The sequence below is a fragment of the Dufourea novaeangliae genome, unplaced genomic scaffold (assembly GCF_001272555.1).
Source record: "Dufourea novaeangliae isolate 0120121106 unplaced genomic scaffold, ASM127255v1 scaffold124, whole genome shotgun sequence".
Lineage (NCBI taxonomy): Eukaryota > Metazoa > Arthropoda > Insecta > Hymenoptera > Halictidae > Dufourea > Dufourea novaeangliae.
This window is the reverse complement of record NW_015374010.1, coordinates 557,981-581,006: the sequence shown is the minus strand read 5'-3', so window position 1 is coordinate 581,006 and position 23,026 is coordinate 557,981. Positions and strand designations below refer to the sequence as shown.

General features: G+C 36.5%; 2 protein-coding genes across 2 annotated transcripts in view; both read left to right on the top strand.

Moving 5' to 3' along the window:
- The first annotated feature begins 4,622 nt into the window (after nucleotides 1–4,622).
- Nucleotides 4,623–9,794, top strand: LOC107188386 (manganese-transporting ATPase 13A1). The gene is made up of 18 exons (XM_015576666.1): nucleotides 4,623–5,082; nucleotides 5,288–5,553; nucleotides 5,629–5,857; nucleotides 5,925–6,078; nucleotides 6,151–6,303; nucleotides 6,393–6,575; nucleotides 6,644–6,781; nucleotides 6,861–6,981; nucleotides 7,062–7,216; nucleotides 7,289–7,464; nucleotides 7,537–7,776; nucleotides 7,856–8,071; nucleotides 8,155–8,344; nucleotides 8,420–8,680; nucleotides 8,751–9,087; nucleotides 9,167–9,338; nucleotides 9,415–9,555; nucleotides 9,632–9,794. The coding sequence occupies exons 1-18, from the start codon at nucleotides 4,816–4,818 to the stop codon at nucleotides 9,737–9,739; spliced, it is 3,507 nt and encodes a 1,168-aa protein (XP_015432152.1). The 5' UTR covers nucleotides 4,623–4,815; the 3' UTR covers nucleotides 9,740–9,794.
- A 1,943-nt stretch (nucleotides 9,795–11,737) lies between these two features.
- LOC107188368 (sodium-coupled monocarboxylate transporter 1-like) overlaps nucleotides 11,738–23,026 on the top strand; it is a 13,675-nt gene continuing 2,386 nt past the window's right edge. The window contains 10 exon segments of the mRNA XM_015576644.1: nucleotides 11,738–11,760; nucleotides 16,890–17,103; nucleotides 18,150–18,309; nucleotides 18,516–18,581; nucleotides 19,321–19,372; nucleotides 19,448–19,515; nucleotides 21,157–21,308; nucleotides 21,826–21,966; nucleotides 22,428–22,656; nucleotides 23,013–23,026. The exon segment at nucleotides 23,013–23,026 is cut by the window's right edge and continues 190 nt beyond it. Coding sequence (XP_015432130.1) covers nucleotides 16,916–17,103; nucleotides 18,150–18,309; nucleotides 18,516–18,581; nucleotides 19,321–19,372; nucleotides 19,448–19,515; nucleotides 21,157–21,308; nucleotides 21,826–21,966; nucleotides 22,428–22,656; nucleotides 23,013–23,026 — 1,070 coding nt within the window. The 5' untranslated portion in view covers nucleotides 11,738–11,760; nucleotides 16,890–16,915.

Sequence of the window (23,026 nt, the reverse complement as noted above, 5' to 3'; positions counted from 1 at the left end):
GCTAAATCTTAAAGATCTGATTGACATTTGGATAAATATCTTGTCGAAGGGGAATAATTGTGGTGCAGGTATAGTGTTGCAAGATGATTGTTAGTTGAATATTATACACAATCTGATTTCTTACTTGAAACAATGGAACAGTTTCAAAATCGTAGCGAGTTTGACCATCAATTGTACTTCCGGTAATTATAGGTGGTGATAATGATGGAAAAGGAGGACTGCTTAACCTAGTTGATGTGATTAACGTGAAAGTGGAGATCTTGCCGATAAAGAAGGGTAACAAATCTCACATATTAGTAACGTTTAATTAAAATGTCAAAATATGAATCTGATGCTTTTCTTGGGCCTACATTACAGAAAGAGTACCACTAATAGAATTTTTTAAGAATTAAAAAGAAATACCTGGCAATCAGTTACTAAGGAACAGATTATGTAAATAAGTAGTACCAAAACAGAACTTAAATAAAAAGTTAGCTAGAATTCTATTTTGTAAAGTAACGATTTTTATCGAAACAAGTGATTTGTATCATAAGTAGTCGTGAACCTGACCATAGATGGCACATTTGATAATCATAGGTGGTAACAAAGACGGAAAAAATGACGATGATCTTGATCTTGTCGATAGAAAAAGGTCACATTTCAGGTAATTAAGTTGGAAGATGATTGAGTGCTTACTTGAGGATCAATTCTATCAAAGTGATAATCATGTCTTGCTGTCCGTCAAACGTTGCAAATAGGTTGAAAGGAAATGACGGCCCAATTTGTTCGCTTAGTGATAAGAACTTGCTCGAGTTAAATGTAACTCTGCTGCAAAGTATATGTGTTCGTGAGAACAATAAATATCTACAAATAAAAACAGAAGGATTTACACGCTAGAGGGTCGTACAAACTTTTGTTTATGTTAAATTATTAATTGGTAGGTGGTGGCAGCAGAACTACACCAAAACCTGACGATAATGGAAATGGTGGCCAGGGAACTACACCAACGCCTGATGATTGTTGTGTGGAAAAGCCACCGAAAGGCTACACCGTCACGCCGGGTGTCGGCGCGCACAAATTGGTTTCTGCAAAGCAGTGCTGGGAAGATGCTCGCGAGGCTTGTGAAAAGGATGGAGGTGATTGATACAATTTTTTATGACAAAATCATACCTACCGATCTATCCGATTAAGATTATTAAAATCATATTAACCATTACCACCGTACATTGACTATTGCTCTCTGCGAATTCATCTAACAGTAGCAATACTGTATCGGATTGTTTTTGTTCATTCACTACACACATTCACTACCGCTACCTTTTGGTAACAGATCCTCAGAATGGAATCAGCATCTTCAACACTTTCATACTATACTGTGTATGATTTTAACACCCAGTTAACATAAAAGATACATACCCCAGTTCACCGTGTACGAATTTCCAGAATCAAAGCTAGATACAATATTTTACATTCGAAGTTTCATTTCCGACTTGAGTCGACATTCAGTTCCACGACGAAGAGCTGCTCCGATAGCAAATGTGTTAAACATTCTTAAATATTCAAATAGTGTTCTCGTTGATCGGGCAAAACTGGTCGAATCACTCCCGCTTTTTTAGTTCACATACATCAGGGACGTCGACTTTCGTGAACAAGAGCGACCATTGTATCGCATGATCGAAGTTGCTAACCACAGAGCCTAATCCATGACAAAATGGGATTAGTATCCTAGGCTTTCTCCGCTTTTTTAGTTCACATACATCAGGGACGTCGACTTTCGTGAACAAGAGCGACCATTGTATCTCATGATCGAAGTTGCTAACCACAGAGCCTAATCCATGACAAAATGGGATTAGTATCCTAGCTCGACTATGTCCATTCCCTATACGGCTTTGAGTTAACTACCCTCATTCTCAACATTCTTGGACGTCTCTCCGCAAATAACATCGATCATCCGCTGAAAAAAAATATCAATTAACACACTGACTAGCTTTGGTAGCTAACTCCAAACTCTAGATCCCAAAGAAGCCCGAGGCTAACTTCGGGGCTTCATCGTAAATAGTTCAAAGTGAAAGGTAAATACGGGACATATTCGATAGGTGACTTGGCGGTAATCGACTCACGTGCTGAATTGAGGCACCTGAAACAATTGTTGAAACGGAAAAAAGTGGACAAAGCCTGGATCGGTGGTTCCGATGAGAAGCTGCGCGGCGACGACGACAGCGACAGCGAATCCTCCGAAGTGGAGACCTGTCCTGTCCTCACGCGCAAGGGCGAATTATGCGACAAAGATTGCAGCAAGGAGCTCCCATCCATCTGCGAGGTCAATATCTGTTAAGCTGAAAAGACATCGACGAGTTGATCGAATATTTAGATGTCATTAGTGAATCAACATACTAATCACCTGGTCACGAACTGTTTGTACTCATGTTAGGTCTACGGAATGTAACAGCCAGTTCATACAATATGGTTTTTTGACCGAATCAATAATAAAGCAGCGTTCATACGATTCTGTATCTTCACCGAAAATTCAACTCACACATATGCCTATTTTCTTTGTTTGTACATGTGAATGCTGATTTCGGCTATTACCTAATGGGTTAAAATCCATATCGTCTGAAATGGTTGTTGTAAATGGTAGTTCGATCGTATCAGGGTTACTATTCTCCCAGCTGTTAATATGAAATACGTAAAATTTTTACACCATAATAAAGATTCGACTCTGTAATGCCGATGTGAATTTTAATGGATTGCATTTCGATCCATGTATCCAAAGTTATGCAGTGTATTAAAATTAAAAGAGCTATTGATGCGAACGGTGACGGATCATTTGTTTTCCTGTTAACCTAATATGTTATGTTTAAAACTATTTTGTAATAAAGATTATATATTTTCAATTAATACGTTGTTGATTATTATAATTCAGAGGGCTGCTTGAGCCCAGCTGAATTTGACCCTTGATGTTTATAGTGTTTAACAACAACGGAAATCGTTTTAGTAATATAAATACACGGTTGCGAATTGAAAGAATTGCCAGAGATACGTTCACGGGTCGACGGTGACACGTCCATAGGATTGCGTAGGTTAAATAAAGTGATAGATATTTCGTATGTGCTATATGACACATTTTACGCAACACTGCATCCAAACGGCGAAACGAGAGATAACATTTTCTCGTCTCGTTCGAGTCACGTGGACAAGATTTACTAGGATATACATAGATAATGTTACCGAGTACATATTAGTCTTGATATCTCACACGTTATCAAATTTCAGTTAGTTTTACGTCGATCCTTAATTTCGGCAAATTTTTACGAATATCTCACATAAAACTCTAGAAAGACATATTTGTGATGAATAAACTTCAAGTTATAAGAATGAATGTAAGATCGAATATTTTTGGTGAATATTCTATCTTATATGAACCTTAAAATATTTTAAGGCTACATATACAATAGAAAATCTTTGTTTATTATAAGGATACGTAAAATAAAAGTTTGTGTTTCAATTGCTTTTTAGATAAATATTACTTACTTATGTGTGATAATGCAGAATAGAAAGTATATTATTTGTATTTGAAAACATATAAGCCTTTGTTGTCACTGTTAAACTGTTGTACTAACAATGGAAAAATAATGTATTTCAATTAAATTTACATAATAATATTAGCGTGTTTATAATAGGAATATTAATCGTTATTACTTTCTTGTACTCGAAAAAAAAATTATACATCTGGCAGGACTCGAACACGAAACATCTTTCTTGTACGTTTATGTTTCAGCGAACGGACAAAAGAATTTGCGATCATGGTTCCTAAGGTAACATAGACAATAAAACGGTACATATGCGTTGTTCATTAATCCCATCACCATCTTCCTCCTAATTCCTATTACTTTATTCCTTCTTAAAGAAATCTGTATAAATAAGTGCAATAATAAGCACGTAATTAATTATCTGAATAAAAATAATATTTTAATTTATTCTTCTATCAACAATCTCGAAACTTGTGAAACCATAGTCTCGGTTCATAAATTAATATCAATAGTCTAAAAATTACATGATTTGGTAACGTATACGTAAGAGACCCCGTGTGTCGAGGCGTGGGGTCATAGAACCCCTGGTGGTGGCGCCAGAGACCCCGTGTCGTGTGAACGTGGGGTCATAGAACCCCGGGAGATGGCGCCAGTGACCTGTGTGGTGAGGAAATGGTGTCGCTCAAACAGATTTATTGAGCTATACCGTAAGATGATAAGTCTATTTTTATGCCTCATCTGCGGTGGTGCACAGGTGTGAGGTGTCAATGGTTGTGTATAATTCCTAAAATGATCGTTTTTATAACGTAGAAGCTGTTAAAATCACCGGCTTTTTAGCGCAACGGTCTCTGATTCCTTGGGACACAAAACTCCGTAAAATAAGCTGTCTATCTTATGTTTTCTCTGTGCTAAAATATTGAATATTTATCTATTAAAGTATACTGGAGATTAGGAAATGTAGTTGAGATACTTATTGAAAATTATAGAAAAACATATGCACATTTCAAATTCGATTCAACGGGTCTAGATATGAAACAGTTTGAACTATTGCGTAGAGATGACGTGACAGTGTTCTGTGTAAGATTCATTTTTGTTCTTTGTATTACTATAAATTAGTATATATATAGGGCATCAGGGAAAGGTGCGAAAGGGGTAAACATATTTCGAGCGCTTTTGACGCGGTGCAACTGTTGCGTATGTCGTTACGCTGTGTGCTACCTGAGGTCCGTGCTGTTAGATCTAATGTGAAAGTAGCTAAACCTGACGCATAAAAATCCATACGCCCCTGTTACGGCGCATTGTAATCATGGCGACTATTGCCACAACGCGGGTAGACGAACTCGTGCAGACTGTCACCCTTCATAATCCAAGAAAACTATTATTTACCGGTTACATCTTACCCTCTGTGATATTGTACGCTATATGGATTTACAGTTGGATTTTTGTCTACGGAATCGATGAATACTATGACGCAGGCCTAGTGGGCATTGCAGTTATCGGTTTGTTTCAGATTTTCATATGTTTGTGTTGTCAGTGGTCAGTGCACGTACATACTTTCCTGAATTGTAGCTCGGTAAGTTGAAATTTTATTCGTTGCTAGTCCCTTGTAAGTATATCGGTTCAGTACTCGCACGTGCGAGTTATCTCGTTTAGTACGTTTCGTAAACGTGGCAGCCATTCGAGCCGGCATTCTGCTAGTATCTGGTCACATCGTTTTTTGGCGGGCATGTTTGAATGGAAAAGTTTAATTAAATTTTCAAATACTATACTTTTTTCAGGCGAAACACCCTTATAAAGCAAAAATTGCGAAGGTAGTTCCAACTCCTAATAATGGAAGTTCAGAACTTGTTAAGCTGTATCATTCAGATGAGCAAGAGCCATGGTTCATATTTCAAAAGACCAAATACCTTTGGAGCCCACATAAGAAACGATTTGAAGGCCTTCAATTTCCTATTAACCATTCTGTTAAACACTATCGCGCATGGACAGGGTATATAGATCAAAAACAGATTACAGTTGCAGAGGAAAAATATGGCAAGAACAAGTAATTATCATAATGTTTGTGATCATGAGTTGTCACCTCTTTCATTGTGAATAATTCTCCTTTCATTTTATTCAGGTTGGATATGATGGTACCAGAATTTATGGAACTATTCAAGGAGAGAGCAATTGCACCATTCTTTGTCTTTCAAGTATTTTGTGTAGCCTTATGGTGTTTAGATAAATATTGGTACTACAGTATCTTTACACTTATTATGCTTATTATGTTCGAGTGTACACTTGTACAGCAACAACTTCGAAATATGGCTGAGATCAGAAAAATGGGGAACAAGCCATATATGATGATGGTTAGTGCAGAATACAGACAATAAGCAACTTATTAAAATTGGTTTTATAAATTCATTTTTATCAAAGGTTTATAGAAACAGAAGATGGTGTTCTATGTTCACGGATCAACTAGTACCCGGTGATATTGTGTCAATAACAAGATCTCAGAATGATAATTTAGTGCCATGTGATATGTTACTGTTAAGAGGGTCTTGTGTGGTTGATGAGAGTATGTTAACAGGTAATTAATTCAGACTGGAATAGTGTATTGTATGATTAATTTCTTTTACATGCTGCTATTATAAATGTTCAGGAGAGTCAGTTCCACAAATGAAAGAGCCAATAGAAGATATTGATGGAGATGGACGGATGGACATAGAGGGTGATGATAAACTTCATGTACTTTTTGGGGGCACAAAAGTAGTACAACATACTCCACCTAGTAAACATGTATCTGGCCTTAAGGGTATCTATTTAAATATTTTGTGCAGATTTTCTATTGAAATACTTTATGTGTGTACATATTTCCAGATTTGTCTTTATTTCATGTTTTAGCTACTGATAACGGTTGTGTGGCCTATGTGTTACGTACTGGATTTTCAACATCACAGGGTAAACTTTTGAGGACAATACTGTTTGGAGTTAAGCGTGTCACAGCTAATAATTTGGAAACATTTGGCTTCATCTTATTTTTGTTAGTGTTTGCAATTGCAGCAGCGTCATATGTATGGATTAAAGGTATACAATACAATGCTGTAAGTGTATAAAGGTATGATTTACATCAATAATCAAATTTCTATCTTTAGGAAGTGAGGATCCTACAAGAAACAGATACAAATTATTTTTGGAATGTACACTAATCCTAACATCAGTTGTTCCACCGGAATTGCCTATTGAGTTGTCACTAGCTGTTAATACATCCTTACTAGCCCTTTCAAAATTGGGTATTTATAAAATACATTAAAGAAGCATTCACATACTTGTCATTGTTTAAAATAAGAATACATGACATTTTTTCTGCAGGTGTATTTTGTACGGAACCTTTCCGAATACCTTTTGCCGGAAAAGTCGAAATTTGTTGCTTTGATAAAACTGGTACTTTAACTAGCGATAAGTTGGTGGTTGAGGGTATAGCAGGCATAGAGTAAGATTTAAATACTATTTTATGAAGCAATATCAAACATTTGCAGATACTAGTACTAAAACAATTATTTGTTTTTTTAGAGGGAAAGCAGTTATTATGCCACTTTCTGATGCACCTCTGAAAAGTATACAAGTACTTGCAACGTGCCACTCACTTGTACAATTAGATGACGGAATAGTTGGCGACCCTCTTGAAAAAGCTACGCTGAAGGCAATTAATTGGAATCTCACAAAAAGTATGCTGACATTACAATTTTGATAATTGAATCACTAATGCTCTAATAATGATATTATTACTTTTATATTAGATGATTCTATGATACCCAGAAAGGGTCAGTCTCCTGTCTTAAAAATTTTACACAGACATCACTTTTCTTCTGCGTTAAAAAGGATGTCAGTTATAGCCGGATACGCAACTCCGGGATCATCAGAAATTAATTATATGACTACTGTTAAAGGAGCACCTGAAATTATTAAGAACATGGTACATAATATGATAACATCACAATTTTTCTTCATAGAGTGATATAATTAATATTTCTTCTCTTTTTTTCAGTTATCATCCGTGCCAGAGAATTATGACTCCACATATTTATCACTTTCCCGTCGCGGAGCGAGAGTGTTAGCTTTAGGATATAGAAAGCTCCCTGGTCCTTTATCATTCCAAGATTTAAGAGAACTAACGCGAGAAAATTTAGAACAAAATTTGACATTTGCTGGATTTGTAATCATAAATTGTCCACTTAAACCTGATTCTAAAGCTGTTATTAAAGAAATTGTAAACGCTTCACATTCGGTAATTATTTTACAACCATAATTTTATCTTTAATTATTCTTGCTATAAGTAGCATAAGAAGTTTATATTGATTTTACAGGTTGTTATGATCACTGGGGATAATCCTTTAACGGCTTGTCACGTGAGTCGCGAATTACACTTCACAAAAAAACCAATTACTCTTATATTGACTTTGAGTGACGAGGAGTGGAAATGGGAAAGCGTGGATAGAGAGATAAATCTGCCTATGGGTATGAAGAACGTTGATCGAGGCAATGAAATTTGGCGGGAATACGCTCTTTGCATAACTGGAGAGGTAAGATAATAGACCTAAGAGGATACTTCGATGATTGCCAAGAAACTTCAATTCTTATCGCGTTATTTATGTATAATTTACAGGGGTTAACATATTTAAAAGATCATGAACGAGAACTTCTACGGAAATTATTACCACATATTGTAATTTTTGCAAGGTGTGAACCAAAGCAAAAAGAGTTTATAATTGTATCTCTACAGAACTTCGGATACTCAACTCTGATGTGTGGAGATGGTACTAATGACGTCGGTGCTTTGAAACATGCCCAAGTGGGTTAGTTGACTGATGGAATTTATGTATTTATTATACATGAGGAAATTATGTATATTAATAAATTGTTTTTGGTAGGAGTTGCTATTCTTTCTAGTCCACCGGAAAGAGCGCCTACACACAAGCACGACAGCACAAAGAATGAAAACGTGATCTCGAATTCAGTAGCAGCCAATAGTCCAAGAATGAACTCTAGAATGGCTGGTAATGCTAGATATAATACTAACATCGAAAAACTATTGAAACAGCTGGAGGAACAGGAACAGTCTGGTATTGTTAAGCTAGGTGATGCGTCAATTGCTGCACCTTTTACTAGTAAAATGTCATCCATCGAGTGCAGTAAGTTTTCTTACATAAGGAGATTGAATAACAATAACAACCTATAATTGTGTCCCGTATTCATTTACAGTATGCCATGTTATCAAGCAGGGACGGTGCACCTTAGTTACAACTTTACAGATGTTCAAAACTTTGGCACTTAATGCATTGGGGCTAGCCTATAGTCAGTCCGTTCTGTATTTAGATGGAATAAAATTCAGTGATGCACAAGCCACGTTACAAGGCGGTCTATTGGCTATCTGCTTTTTGTTCCTATCAAGATCAAAGCCGCTGAAAACGCTGTCTAAACAAAGACCTCTGCCAAATATTTTTAATCTGTACACTATAGCCACTGTATTGCTCCAATTTGCTATTCATTTTATTTCTCTTGTCTATCTAGTAAGAGAAGCGACTATATTATCTCCAAGGTAGGGAAATATATATATAGGACAAAATAGATGTTTGTAAGAATTCTAGCTTAACTTATTTTTTGTTTAATTTGAACAGAAATGATACGTTGTCAGCTATACTGGCTCCAAATCACACAGCCACTCAAAATATATCTCTAAGTGCAAGTACTAGCGACGATGATGAACCTTTCGAACCAAATCTGATAAATAGTACAGTTTATATTGTTGCTATGGCGATTCAAGCCTCTACTTTTGCAATTAATTATCGGGTAAGTCAACAAATTAACTATGTATTAATGAACATTATATACAGTATGTTAACTTTCGTTTACATTTTTTCTATAGGGTTATCCATATATGGAGGGTTTATTGCAAAATAAAGCTTTACTGTACAGTCTTATAGGTATTGTTGCTGTTATATTAGGACTATGTGGATTTTCACCTAAATTAGCAGCACAATTTGAAATCGCGGAATTCCCAAATGATGTATGTGAATTTAAATATAATAGTAACATTCATGTCAATTTTTCAGGTACTAATTTAGTCTATTTTCTGATTATAGTTCCGTAACCTTTTAGTTCAAATACTAATAGCAGATTTTGTCCTTGCCTATATGGTGGACAGAACCTGTTTATGGCTTTTCGGAGAAGGAAGAAAGCAAACACTGTGATCAGAATATACTTTCCGTATTCCACTTGTAAACTTAAAAACGCGTGAGATATTAAACCAGCAAATTCGTTTACTTTTCGTTTCATAAAGAATTGATTGTATGTCTTATGTTTAAACATTTTATGGATTACTATCATTTTAATGCCATGTAAAATAATAATTTTTGAAAGACTGACTGAAACACCAATCAGAGACATCATGTGGTATGTATGTATATTATTGAGTGTAAGTATTACATTGCAAAGTGAAATAGAAAAAAGTGAACACGTAATGTGAGTATGTACAGAAAGTAGATAAATGATTCTTACATAACGTCATGATTATTATGCATCACCGATTTTTAAATGTTGTATTTATATGGTTTATTAATAGCCCCAAAAAATTTAGTGAGCTAATCTATTTCAAATTATAAAAACAACTGGATTTTAACATCATTTGATGAAAAATTATAACTTAATACATTTCACTATTTGCAGCAAAAGTTATTTATAAGTCAATCCAATATTAACATTTTCGAGTATCAATATGCGATGGTAGAGAGAGTCTTACAGAGTGTTATATCTGTAAGGTCATCTATTCAGACAGAACCGATTTTCGTTTGTATTATTTTTCTTTTGTAAACACAATTGGCAGTACACACGATTTACGTAGATTTGAGATAACTATAAGTTCAACAAGTAAGTGTAAATTAAGATTCATTTTGAAGTTTCAAGTTTTTGTTGTGTACTGATTCATACTATTTAAATATAGGACAGGACAAAATTTAATAGAATGTTTAATGAAGAACAAAAAATGATGTCAATACAAATTTGTATTGTGCACCTTATTAGCTGAATTTCTAACAATAATCAATGCTAAAGATATTCTACTAATAATTGTGGTATTTGTCGTTTTTTTATATGAATGTTACAATTCTATGGAATATGACAGCATTTCATTTAGCGAAATCATAATTATATAAGCAAAATTATGAAGAAAATTTTCAAGTTTATCAGGATCTAGAATAAGTTTTATGGTATATTGAGTCTCCTTGAATTATAAAAAAATTACACTTCAGTTGCTTTATTCATAGTACATCAGCTTCACACATGTCATCGATTTACATTAACTTTAAGAGAAAAGAGAAACATCTTGTTGATAATTATTATACTTAAGCTTTTATGTATCATACTTAGGAGTTATTGTTTAGTACATTCCAATTTTTCAGTTTTCAATTTAAAATGCAACATTCTATTTATTTATTTCGATGAGAGAAAAACATCTATGTTTTTTTACATTACATAACAAATATGACAGTGCCTACTCAATGTAATGTTTAGTGTATCTAACGAATGTGTGTATCTCGATTGATATTACGATCGCATTATTGCGAACGAACAAATCGAACCTCTTACGTTACAAACGATAAATATTTAAAGTTTAAAAATCCTGTACTGTATAATGTTACAAATTTCTACTGTATTGTTTTTTAGATCAAATATCCTATAACAAAAGCTAACTGTATATCGTTGTCTGATGAACGTTTGTAATTCTCTATAATTATGAATGATAAAGTAATTTGTTGTAAATATTGCACTCAGCTTGTTTTTACATTTTTACTCAAATGTTTTAATATTTCCTACACCTCCGTGTAAACATATAATATGATCTTTAACATGAATTTATAACAAACGTGAATGTGTAAAAGATAATCCAATGCAAACGTTAATCTTTTCGTTTCGTTAGATAAAACTCATAAGATAAAGAATAAATTTATGTGTTATTCTGTATTCCTGCATCAGTCAACAAAATCACTGATTTACATAAACACTCGTCGAGAAAATATATTTTAAGGAACTAGGTCATCGAGGACAAATGTAATTAGGATTCATACATGGATTCGAATACGTATGCATGTATATATTAGGTATATACATATACACATATACATACATCATGGATAATCATGGGGAAGGGATGCGTGACTCGCTTCATCCATGCGCTTAGGACATCTGTGAGGTTATCGTTTTACAGTGGAAGAATGTAAGTTGTAAGTTATTTGGTGCTTACTCAACATCGTTTCATTAACCTACGACCTACGAAATTGCGTGAAACAGTTTGTAAAATAATTCTTCTTTAATTCTTGTATTCATCGTAACGATACCATACTCGAACGAATGACCCCATCCATTTCGGTATCGTTGTTCATTGTTTCACGATACCGTTTGAAAGATTGCTCCAGCTCGCGACTACGAAGCAGAATTCTATGTTTGTTCGACGATTGATTGGATAAACTATCGTTTAAATTTCGCTCGGTGCTCAAATCGAACTGGAGGAGTCAAGCATGGGATTGAGGAAACCGGTTAGCTCGGCGCCGAGCCGAGCCTCGACTTCACAACAGTTCGTTGCTGGTCACAGCACACAGTTGTTCGTGACGTTTTACCTCCGTTCGATTATGTTTAATCGTTAGTGCGTTAACTTTTTCTTTTAAAACATTTCAATCGTCCATAGTTTTCATGGCGCATTCCCTGATACGACAGAAGCCCAGTTTTTTCTTTCGATTTTAGTATTCATTGACAACGTTCCCGTGTCATCCTTCGCGTAAATAAGGATCGCCTTCGACTGTTTCGTTCAATATTTTCAATAGTATACAACAGATTGTGAACTGATCCTCGATATGTGAATATTTAAACAAAAATACTATAGACAGTTCGACAAATATTCCGAATAAATTGCTTCGGATGAATCATTCTATGATAAAATGTTTGTCAGTTGACACGTTTTGAAACGTTCGATCATTAGTTGTTACGCTTTATCAATCTTATCGTTCAATTTATTTATTTATTTCCTTATTACAGTTATTTATACACACGACTATTCCAGGTAACGTGGAAATTGTTTTTCTATGCTCAATTTAAAATTTTTATGTTTTCAGTGTTACATTCGTAAATCATTGGTTACATGCTTTTTTGTTCAATTTAAATTTTCAATAAGCTGTTTTGTTTGATATGCATTGAAGGAAATTTCGTAAGGTAATTAGATGCAGATAACGGTAATAAATTTGTTAATTAAAGTATCGAGAGAAGTGGTTGTTTACATACGTGTTGGAGGTACAAAAGAAGGCGGCGCATTTTTGTTGAAAAACAAAACGTGCGCGAATATAGACGAATTGCTTTCTAGAAGTGAACTGCTTTGCGTAATTACGAGCCGGGAGGAAGGAGACGGTTCAACAACAAAATAAACAGAGAGAAAAGGAAAACGAGATGTTGTGGCGTGTTCGGTAGAAAGTTACCTGATTCGATTCCGTTACCGATCGTTGATCAAGATCAACGTAATTCTGATAGAAACACAAATCGTAAAGCGTCTGCGAAACGCGGGTAATCGTGATCCTAATATTTTCACCCGTGGATGGTGCAGAAGTGACAAAACCTTGGAAGCGAAACGAGACTAGCAGTGGACTGCCTATCGCTACTAAATATAAAGAATACTATTTATAAATCCGAGCAGTGAGTAGGTGTTTATCAACAGTCGGTATTTCAACTTTTCACAATTTACATATGTAATCTATATCTGCCGATAACATCACACTATCATCATTCCTCATTGTTTTCTTGCTTCCTTTTTTTTGGTTTAATAATCTGTTGCTTTGTATTGCATGCTCGGAACGGCTAAAAAGATCATTTTATATAATAATGACGCATGTCAAGTAAGAACGATATTCAGTATACATACTACTCAGTCCATTCTTTCAAATGTAAGATTATAGAGGCTAAAGAGAATAGAGGCTAACAGATTTCAAATATAACGTTTAAAAGGTTATACAACTTTGAGAAAAGTCATTATTAATAATGCGATTTGAATGAAAGTTGATATAATTTTTTCCAAGTGCTTAATAACGTTGGAAATGAATATTTACTCGAGTACATTCTTTTAACCAATATATGTTTTAAAATTCGAAGAAATTCTTTGCATAAGCACTTTACCATTTTGAAATAACATTGCCGACGTCAGACTTCGGTTAAATTCATCACTCACAGTAAAATGTTATCATTACCAATGTGATTATAAATGTAATGCTGTAACAATCCTTTCGACGATATTTTGAACTCAACAAAATTAATTTCGAGCATAATCTTCTATTCTTTGTATTTCATAAGTATATAATTATAGTTTCCGTATCGATGATATTGAACCTAATCATTTAAGAAAACAAACCTAATTTAAATAGATATGGCACGAACACATATAAAAGTTCCTTTGTTATTAACGAACAAGTGTTTGTATGAATAAAAGTTTACTTTTTATTTTCGTAACTGTCCGCCATTTTTTTTATTCGTTACTCGGTATAAAATTTGCCCAAGCTTGATCGCGACGAGACAAAGGAACGTCGGAATTCTGCTTACTGGAAAAACAAAGCGCAGAAACTTACGCCCATGACGTGTCGTATGTACGGGAATTGCTGACGTTATATTTGTATTGCAATTATTGTCCGCATTCCTGGAATAGTCTTCCATTAAGTCCCTCCACGTCTTTCACTGTGTTCTACTCAAACGGTCTACTGACCCGTGACCATTCATATTAGCCGGGTTCTAGTCCTACTGCCCCGACAGGCGATTGTTTTCTGCACAATACTGACATCTATGAGGAACACGTTGCACTAATGAAAAGTCGCGCCATATTTGACTATCTAACCATCACTTCATTTTTGCTAAGTGCCTCAATAAATGTAATACTAACGACTCTAGTTATACTTTATTAAGTAAACAGAAAGAGTTGAACGCGTTAACGATTCTATTCTTGTATGTGTCCATAGGGATTGGTTAGAAAAATGCAGAGACTTTTCTAGAATAGGAAATTTTCAGTAGTTTAACTTTGGTGCTTAAGAAAATAGCCGATATTTTTAGGGAATCAGAATTGTTGTAAGAAACTATAATATTTTTATGAATCCATCTATTCCGATGGTTTTCTAACTTTTATAGTTACAGAATCGATATACAGAATGGTTCCATTATTGGTGGTATAAACAAGGGAGTGATTTTTGATGAAAAAAAAATGAGTTTAAAGATTCGAATGAGATTTTTCAAATAGGTCTTTAATTTTGAGAAAAATTGATTTTGAAAGTTTTTGGTATATATCCTATTGACTAATAGGCTAATGCGTCTGTCCATTATTTGCCGTTTCTACTTATTATAAGCACGAATGCAAGCGTACGATATAAATATTCAAAGGCGATTTTCTCGAAGACGAAGCTTTATATAAACAAATTTTATTCTAGATTCTAGACTTATTTGTCTCATGAAGAACCATCCTGTTTCTCGATGACATCACCAATAAAGGAACAGTTTGTCTAATAGCGTCAGCCATTAACTCTCGGACGCCGATGTCTGGATTTATTTGGATAAAGTATATGACGCTTGAATGAAATATTCGTGTGAAAACTTCTGAAATTCTTCTGCAGGTAGACATACACGTTTACATATTAATATTTTTTATTTCTATATTTAAAGTATCCTCGGAGTTCTCTTTATATGATATCAAACGAACGAATATCTAAATTCCTGCTCAAAATTTCTTCACGTTCGGATAACGTTCTGCCGTTTAGTAATAAATTACTTGTATTCATGCGTTTCCCAAGTAGTGTTATTCAAGTTTACGTCTTCGTGAAAGTAGTTACGCAATTTTCTCTACTGGGCACTTTTGCACACTTGTGTCGTCGATAAGTTACGTTTAGAAAGTTCGAATCGTGTTTCCTGTTGCAGTGTGAAATTACATCCTGCGAGTGTGTTGGTAAGTTATACGTCGCATGGTCGATATGTACTCCCCTCGAAAAACAGTCGACGTGCGCAGTCAGTGTGTTACTGGGACAACGAATATTAAGAATTTCCGAATATATTTTCGACGCTTCAAATAGTTTCGTGTAAATACCGCGAAACAGGTTCGACGGTTGTTCTGTTGTCAATAAGGTCTGTTATGTTGTGTTCGCAGAGCGCAACGTTTATCAAGCTAACAAGCTTTATTGGAACACTAACAGCTGCGTACCGCATTAGGGTCGTGTGTCAACTACCAATTAGCGGTTTGTGTATGCAGTAGGTGTGTAGATTCATGCTGTAAAAGGAAATGTTTTGCTTTTTTTTTAATCGACCAACTTATTCACGTTCTTGCGACCTATTGCGAAAGCTTGATGCTAATAACGCGCATGTGAGAAAAATTTATGAATTATAAAATATTGGAAAAGTAAAGATGTTTGTAGACTGACACCTGTTTACAACTTATAAAGCTTGTTCCTAATTTAATAACCGATTTAAGATAAGGAACTCTGGGGTTAATTAATTCTTATTCATTTCAAGTTATACGAACTGTTAAAGTAATGAAATTGGAAATATGTCCTGATTAGAAGCACAGAATATTCCTGGACTCTACTAATACGACGTGATAAAGCCAGTCTTGCGTGGATAATTAATTTAAACCTAATTATAATAGACATAGTAGATCACGTTAAATCGTTATAAGATTGAAAACACTTTCTTTTCGAGCTACGCATTTTCTCCTCATCGATCATTTTAATGTTTTATATTAATTATTGCTATCACGCTTGTCAAAGGGATGATAGGGGATGCCCAAGAATATTGCACAATCGTAGCACAGGATGATACGCTGTTTATAGGAAACCACAAATGTATTCTATGGTACTTACGGCTTAATAAATTCAAATCTCTAAAATGTACAATATTTCCTGGGATATCTAGATAGATAAGGATTTATGAATCTCGGATGAAGTAATTCATTTAGTCAGCAATACGAAGATATACAAATAATCTCCGGTACACGGTCTTCCTTTCATTTCGACTAATAAACTTAACAAGTCCACATTAATTACTACCCGCGAAAAACTCCCGAAGTTTATCTCCTTTTTCTTCCGTCCGGTGAAAATTATTGGCCTATTACATTTCGCGGACCATCCTTTCATTTCTTTCTGCAAACAAACTTTTTCTCCATTCCCGTGCACGCTGAATGGCCACGGTGAAATCCTCGTTGAGCATCCATTATGCGTATCATCGTAAGAGCCATTAAGCTTTCATCCGTGTTACTTGACTTCCATTACCGCTATTATCGGCGTTATCAAGCAAATCTGCCCCCGTTCGCCGTAAATCAGGTTTTCGCCCGGTTTCCAGCTTCTCCGGGACGGTTGGGACCGAGAATGGAGGAAACGCCGGGAAGAGGATACTTTCATTGGGCAGATTGGCTGGTGTTCGGGCTGATGCTTGCCGTGTCCGCCGCCGCGGGATTATGGCATTACAGAAAAGCGCAGAAGTCGAGCACGGAAGATTATCTCCTCGGAGGAAAGAGCCTCGGTCTGTTCCCGGTATCCGCTTCCCTCGTCGCAAGGTATTCCGTCGGATGATCTATCTAATTGTCGACGAATTAAATCGGTACAAACGCCTCGACTGTTCAGGACTCTGTTATCCTCGTGACTTGTTATACAGGCCGAGTTATACGAAGGTTCTGATACAAATATTTGTATTTTTATCCCATATGAACATTGGTAAAAGTTACGTTTAAGGGATGCAGCTCCAACGACCTTGACCTTCACATGTGTTGTGAAGGATACTCTTTTGAGTAACCCCCAGAAACTTTTTCTATTAAAAAATTATTAACAAATAAAATTTGCACCATATACCAGTTATTCCAACCAGTTTGACAACATATGACAAGGTCGTTACTAAAGTACGATACTAAACTTGAGTGTCCTTAACAACATACGTCAATGTCATCGGTCATTGGAGCTGCATCCCCTAAACGAAATTTCTACCTGAACTGTTCTTTTGTTAGTGGTGTTATGTTTACTGAGAAGGTAATTCTTATCGATAAACTCCAATATTATTGAAAGAACACTACAAACAAGATAGATGAGTCTAGAGACCAAAGATATCAATCAGATTGCAACCAGGAACGAGAGACTCGAATCAGAGTCGTTCAGACCGTGAAGATTCTGATTAGATCGTTCGAAGACGAGTATAGGACTCACTCGATCTCGACAGATGTAAATTAGACAGATTTAAGACCAAGAGGACAAGATCAAAGATTTCAGAACGGAGAGATCAAAGCACACCTTCGGAAACAAAAACCTATAACCCTAGGGCTGGGGTCTTTGGGTCTGGGAGGCTCTAGGTTTGGGTCCTTGTGTGTGGAGGTCTACAGGCTTATGTCCTTTGAGCTTGTAGTCTTTGACCGTACGTTGATCTGATCGGAATTTTTGGATTCTCAGACGATCTATATCGAGCCTGTCGGTAGTAAATCCAGTCGAAGCTTTACTCAGTTTCTGTTTATGATATATCCTTTCTACTGAACTTCATATCCTCCTGATAAACAGAGTATCTACAAATAGGCAAATTTAATAATACACTGTTTTTTCTTTTGAACATTATTTATAGTTTCATATCTGGCGTAACGATTCTCGGGACACCAGCCGAGATATACAATTTCGGGACCCAATATTGGATCACTATCATTTCCATATTCTTTTCCGGAGTGGTAGTGGCCACTGTCTACGCTCCCGTTTTCGTGGCGTTGGGACTAAATTCTGTTTACGAGGTATATTTTCATATTCATAGTTTCTTCTCGTTTTGTACAACCCGCGTATTTACGCGTGTACAACGTAATATTTCCCCGGTGTACGATTTAAATACGAGAAACGGGGAAGTAAATGCGTTGCTCTCGTGATCGTGGAAAGCACAAAGTCTTGGTGACACAAGACTCGAAGCACTTTTTAATTCACCGCTGTCACGATTCTGTTTCAGTACTTAGAGATAAGATTCAATCGAGGCGTAAGGACCCTCGTATCGTTGATCTTCGTCGTTGATGTGGTAAGCGTTAAAACGTGTCAACGAACTCTGAATACGGTCTCCCAGGCTTATCTAGATTTCAGGGAACACCAAAGTCGTGCCCGACGAGGGGGGGGGGGGCATCGGTAACTTCGAGAAAAGTAATTCATCATTGACTTTAATTCGATGGCGACTCGTTTACAATGAAGTCGTGTCACGCCACGTTACGCGGTAACGAAAACACGGAACTTTAATCGACGTGGCTTATCGGGATCGCTTGAAGGAACTTAAAAATGACTTATCGCGGGTAGCTTTTCGCGTGTAAATAATTGTTAATAATTAAAGGGAGTAAAGTTGCCCCTCGCGAGCGCGGTATCCGTTCCAATTGTAAGTTTAACCAACAGGTTACTTCGTTGAATTAATTATACCTTCTAGTTTCACTTATAAATTCTTTAAAAATCTTATCAATTTTTTATTATACATCAATTCCTTTATCAAGTTGGATGAATACTTCCAAAAAAATAGAATCTAATATTGTTTTTAAATATGTTCATAAATATTTCTATATTTTGCTGACGTTCTATATTAAAATTGTTACCGTCGATTATTACGTAAGATCATTAATGATGACAACGAGGCACGGTCTTATTTTTATAAATTAAGTGAAATCTATTAGAATTCCCCGAGTATATATTTCTTCTTCGAGCAATAATTTCGGTTATTTGTTCGCGGGGCATCAACCCGCTTTTACATTAATGATTCCGTAATAAACCAATTTCAGGTCCTCTACCAAGCGATCGTGGTCTACGTTCCTGCGTTAGCGCTAAATCAAGGTATTACGGTGGTCGCGTATTATTCATAGTGGAACATTAACCGGGCACTATTAAAATCTCTGTGATTAATTACAGTGAGCGGTATCGATGTGCATTTGATTGGGATCATTGTGTGCTGCACGTGCGTGTTCTACACCGTTCTGGTAAGTAGTGTATGGGGCCGAAATTAATTCGATGTTTCTGTAATTAATCGGCCGGCAACTGTGAAAGGGAACCCGAACACGTTTTGAAATGTTCCTTCTTCGTTTGTCGAACGTGCATACGCATCTCGATACACGCGATGGTGGGACATTTATCGTGGTGTTTTTCGAATTGTAATAACAGATTGATGAACGGATACTGTAACGACCTGTAGTTTCAGTACTGTTTTGGTAAAATTTTCACTAAGTCCAAATTAGAAAATCGACAGTATAGTAATATATCATCTGTGTCAGAAGTCAAAATTTATCAGTTCTATTCCTTGTAATTCGTATTTCATTTCCGCACTTCATTTACGCATTTCAAAAATCTCGATTTTTTTAACTAGAAGGTGTACCGGAAAAAGAAAATGATTAACCCTCGGAGGATGGTATCTAGATCCATTTTGAACCACGATTTTAGAAACTTCACGCACTTTCCAGCTTATACAATTATTCGAAAAGCAAAAAGGACTTATAGTCGAGGTGAAAGAACGGCGGTGCACCATAGAAGGACCACGTAAGATGGATGACGTGGAGACATCTGATGGACAGTGTATGGTAATCGCGGCCGATGATCAGACAACATTGGCGGTGAGAGCAGACGGCCGTTAAACGCGGCAATATTGTTGAGTTGCAGGCGTTCCACTGATCGTGACGATGCGGATTCGTTGTGTCGGCCGTTTAAGGAGTTAACAAGACGGTATCAACGCTGAAATATACGGGAACCGTGTGACAAGGGGATAGGGTTAACTCGAGCGGGGCGTTTTACGTGTGCGCCAGCTAATTTTGGGAAGGGGGGTGGAGCGTCCCCCTCGGTTCGTCGAATTCTCCTGGGGATACCTAGAGTTCCGAGGGACTTGTAGGACGGCGGAGAGTCGTGTGCACGTAGGAAACAATTTTCGGTGGACAATGCCGCGAAGAATCTCTCGCCGCGGACCCGGGCTACTGGAAATGTTTATGGACGGAAACTGAGAGAGCCCCGACAATGGGCCGGCGGAAACAATGGCGCGGAGCACGTCGAGTGTTCGTTCCCTCGTAGTAGCGGATCACAAAGCCAGCGCCAAAGTGATTAATCGCGTGCTCGCGCGCCTGTAATTATCCAAGCAATTTGTTGCACCACCCCCCACCCCCCACCCCCTTCTCTCGCCGAATTAATGAAAATTTATCGCGGCTCGGTGACTCTTTGGAAATTTGTTTATTATTCCTGGCCCGGAAATCTTCGCCCCCCTCCCCACCTCAGAGCGCTTAACGATCCTGTTGACGAGGAGATGACCGGAAACGGATGCCTGTATCTTTTTGTGTTGTGAGAGATGTAGCTTAATCTCCGCGTTGAGGGCATGTTTTTTTTCCAGACGTCGTTTATCCTTTGTGTAAAGGATTCTTGAGGTTTTGTTAGCGCGGAGGTATCGATGTTAGCCTGTGGATCTTTAGGAAGGGAACGTAAGAATCACATCGTACCCGCTTGTACATGTTATTCGGCCGTACCCTCGTATATGAAGTTGAACAAGACTACCACTATTTTTACAGCAATATAATGTAGTTGAATCAGTGGCTGTAATGAATGTGTGAAATAAAATTAATTGATCCGCGAATTTTGATTATCAGGGTGGTATCAGAGCGGTGGTATGGACGGACGCGCTTCAAGTCACTGTGATGGTCGCTGGCGTTCTAACTGTTACCGCGTTGGGCACTTACAAACTCGGCGCCACGGAGATATGGACGGCGGCATCGAATGCCAATAGAATCGAGTTTCTAAAGTAAGAAACATTTCTACTCGAAATTCTTAATCTTTGGCGGTCTCGAAGTTGCAAGCTGTACGCTTTTAGAGTTTCTATTAGGTGTACCAATGAACAATCCACTATTTCTTACCATATTCAGTACTTACTTCAAAGGCTACAAAACATCTATGTTGCCGTCACAATATTAGTAATTCTTCGTCAGCGCCTGTACACGCCATTTGTCTTATTGTTAAACAAAAAGTAAGAATAGATTTTAATTACCAAACGAAACAGTGAAATATTCTTTAGTGCACCTAATATTTTTCGAAAATATTTTTGCTAGCTTCATTAGAAGTCTGAGATCTATCGATCCCTCGATCCAGTTTGAGAAAATGAATTTGAAATTTGTTGGAGTCTCACTGTCAACGAGATGTGATTACCTTGCAATGAAAGTTAGAATTTAAAAATAATTCTTAATACACATCGATACAGACGAAAGTTTGTAATTTGTTCAATTCTCCAAGATATATCCATCGTTCTATTGTATTCCATTCAGCTTCGATCCATCCTCATACACGAGGCACACAGTATGGTCGGTGTTAATCGGCTCGTGGCTCTACAGCACCGCTTACATATCCGTGAATCAAACCATGGTGCAACGGTACAGATCGCTCAAAGATTTGGCAACGTCCAAACTGTAAGTGAGTACGTCCATAAATTTCACCGCGCTGTAATCTCGAATCGTTCATTTTCATATCGCGTACACTCCACGGATGAGTTGACACCTTAGTAAAATGTTCAAACACTGTTGTTCATAAGTATTAGGACACCTGGTTTGTATGAAAAAAATGGTGTTTCGTAAATATTACATATTTTGAGCCACTTTGACTAGTTTATATTAGCATAACTGTTGTTTAGAAAACTGTAAAATTCCTTGGACAATATTTATTTCAGACCTTCAATAATTTCGTAATGCCTTATTTAATTTACTTCATATACGATAAGTGCCTTAATACTTATGAAAGGGAGTGTACGTAAAACGGAATAACAATCACACACAGCGTATGAGATGTTATCATATATTAATTATTATATATTGGATTATTGTTAATCTGTCCATCGATGATTATCCAATTTGGTATTATCCGTTTATTTCAGATCGTTAGCGATATTCACGATCAGTATTATGCTGTTTATATCATTGTGCTGTTGGTGCGGACTTGTTCTTGTAGCCTGGTGGTCACCGCCGAAATGTGACCCCAGAGCTGTTGGTCTGATCACCGCGGATGATCAATTGTTGCCAGCTTACGTTATGGAAATCGCTGGTCATTTACACGGTGTACCTGGCCTTTTTATCGCTGGGATATTCGGAGCTGCTCTTAGGTAGGTACTAACCGAAATTTCTTTTTCCGTAAAACCAATAGTCATTTTAAGACTATTTAAAACACTTTTGAAATATTTTTCTTTACAAACAATGTGTTCGTTCACGGTAAATAACGAACTAGTAGTCACGGTAACATAGTTTTTCTAATACTTGGATGTCATTTAAAGATGTTTCTGAAAGAATTTACTGCCGATCGTCGAGAAATGTTCTAGATATTGTCACTAAAGTGATAAAATAATCGTCTACTGTAGTATACAAATGCAGTTAGCGGGTAAAGCATAGATGATTGCTAATTGGTGTAGTCGATAATTAAATCTTCCAATCAGCTCTTGAGCTTCACACGGTAATGATTAAAATAGAAAGATTTTCTTAT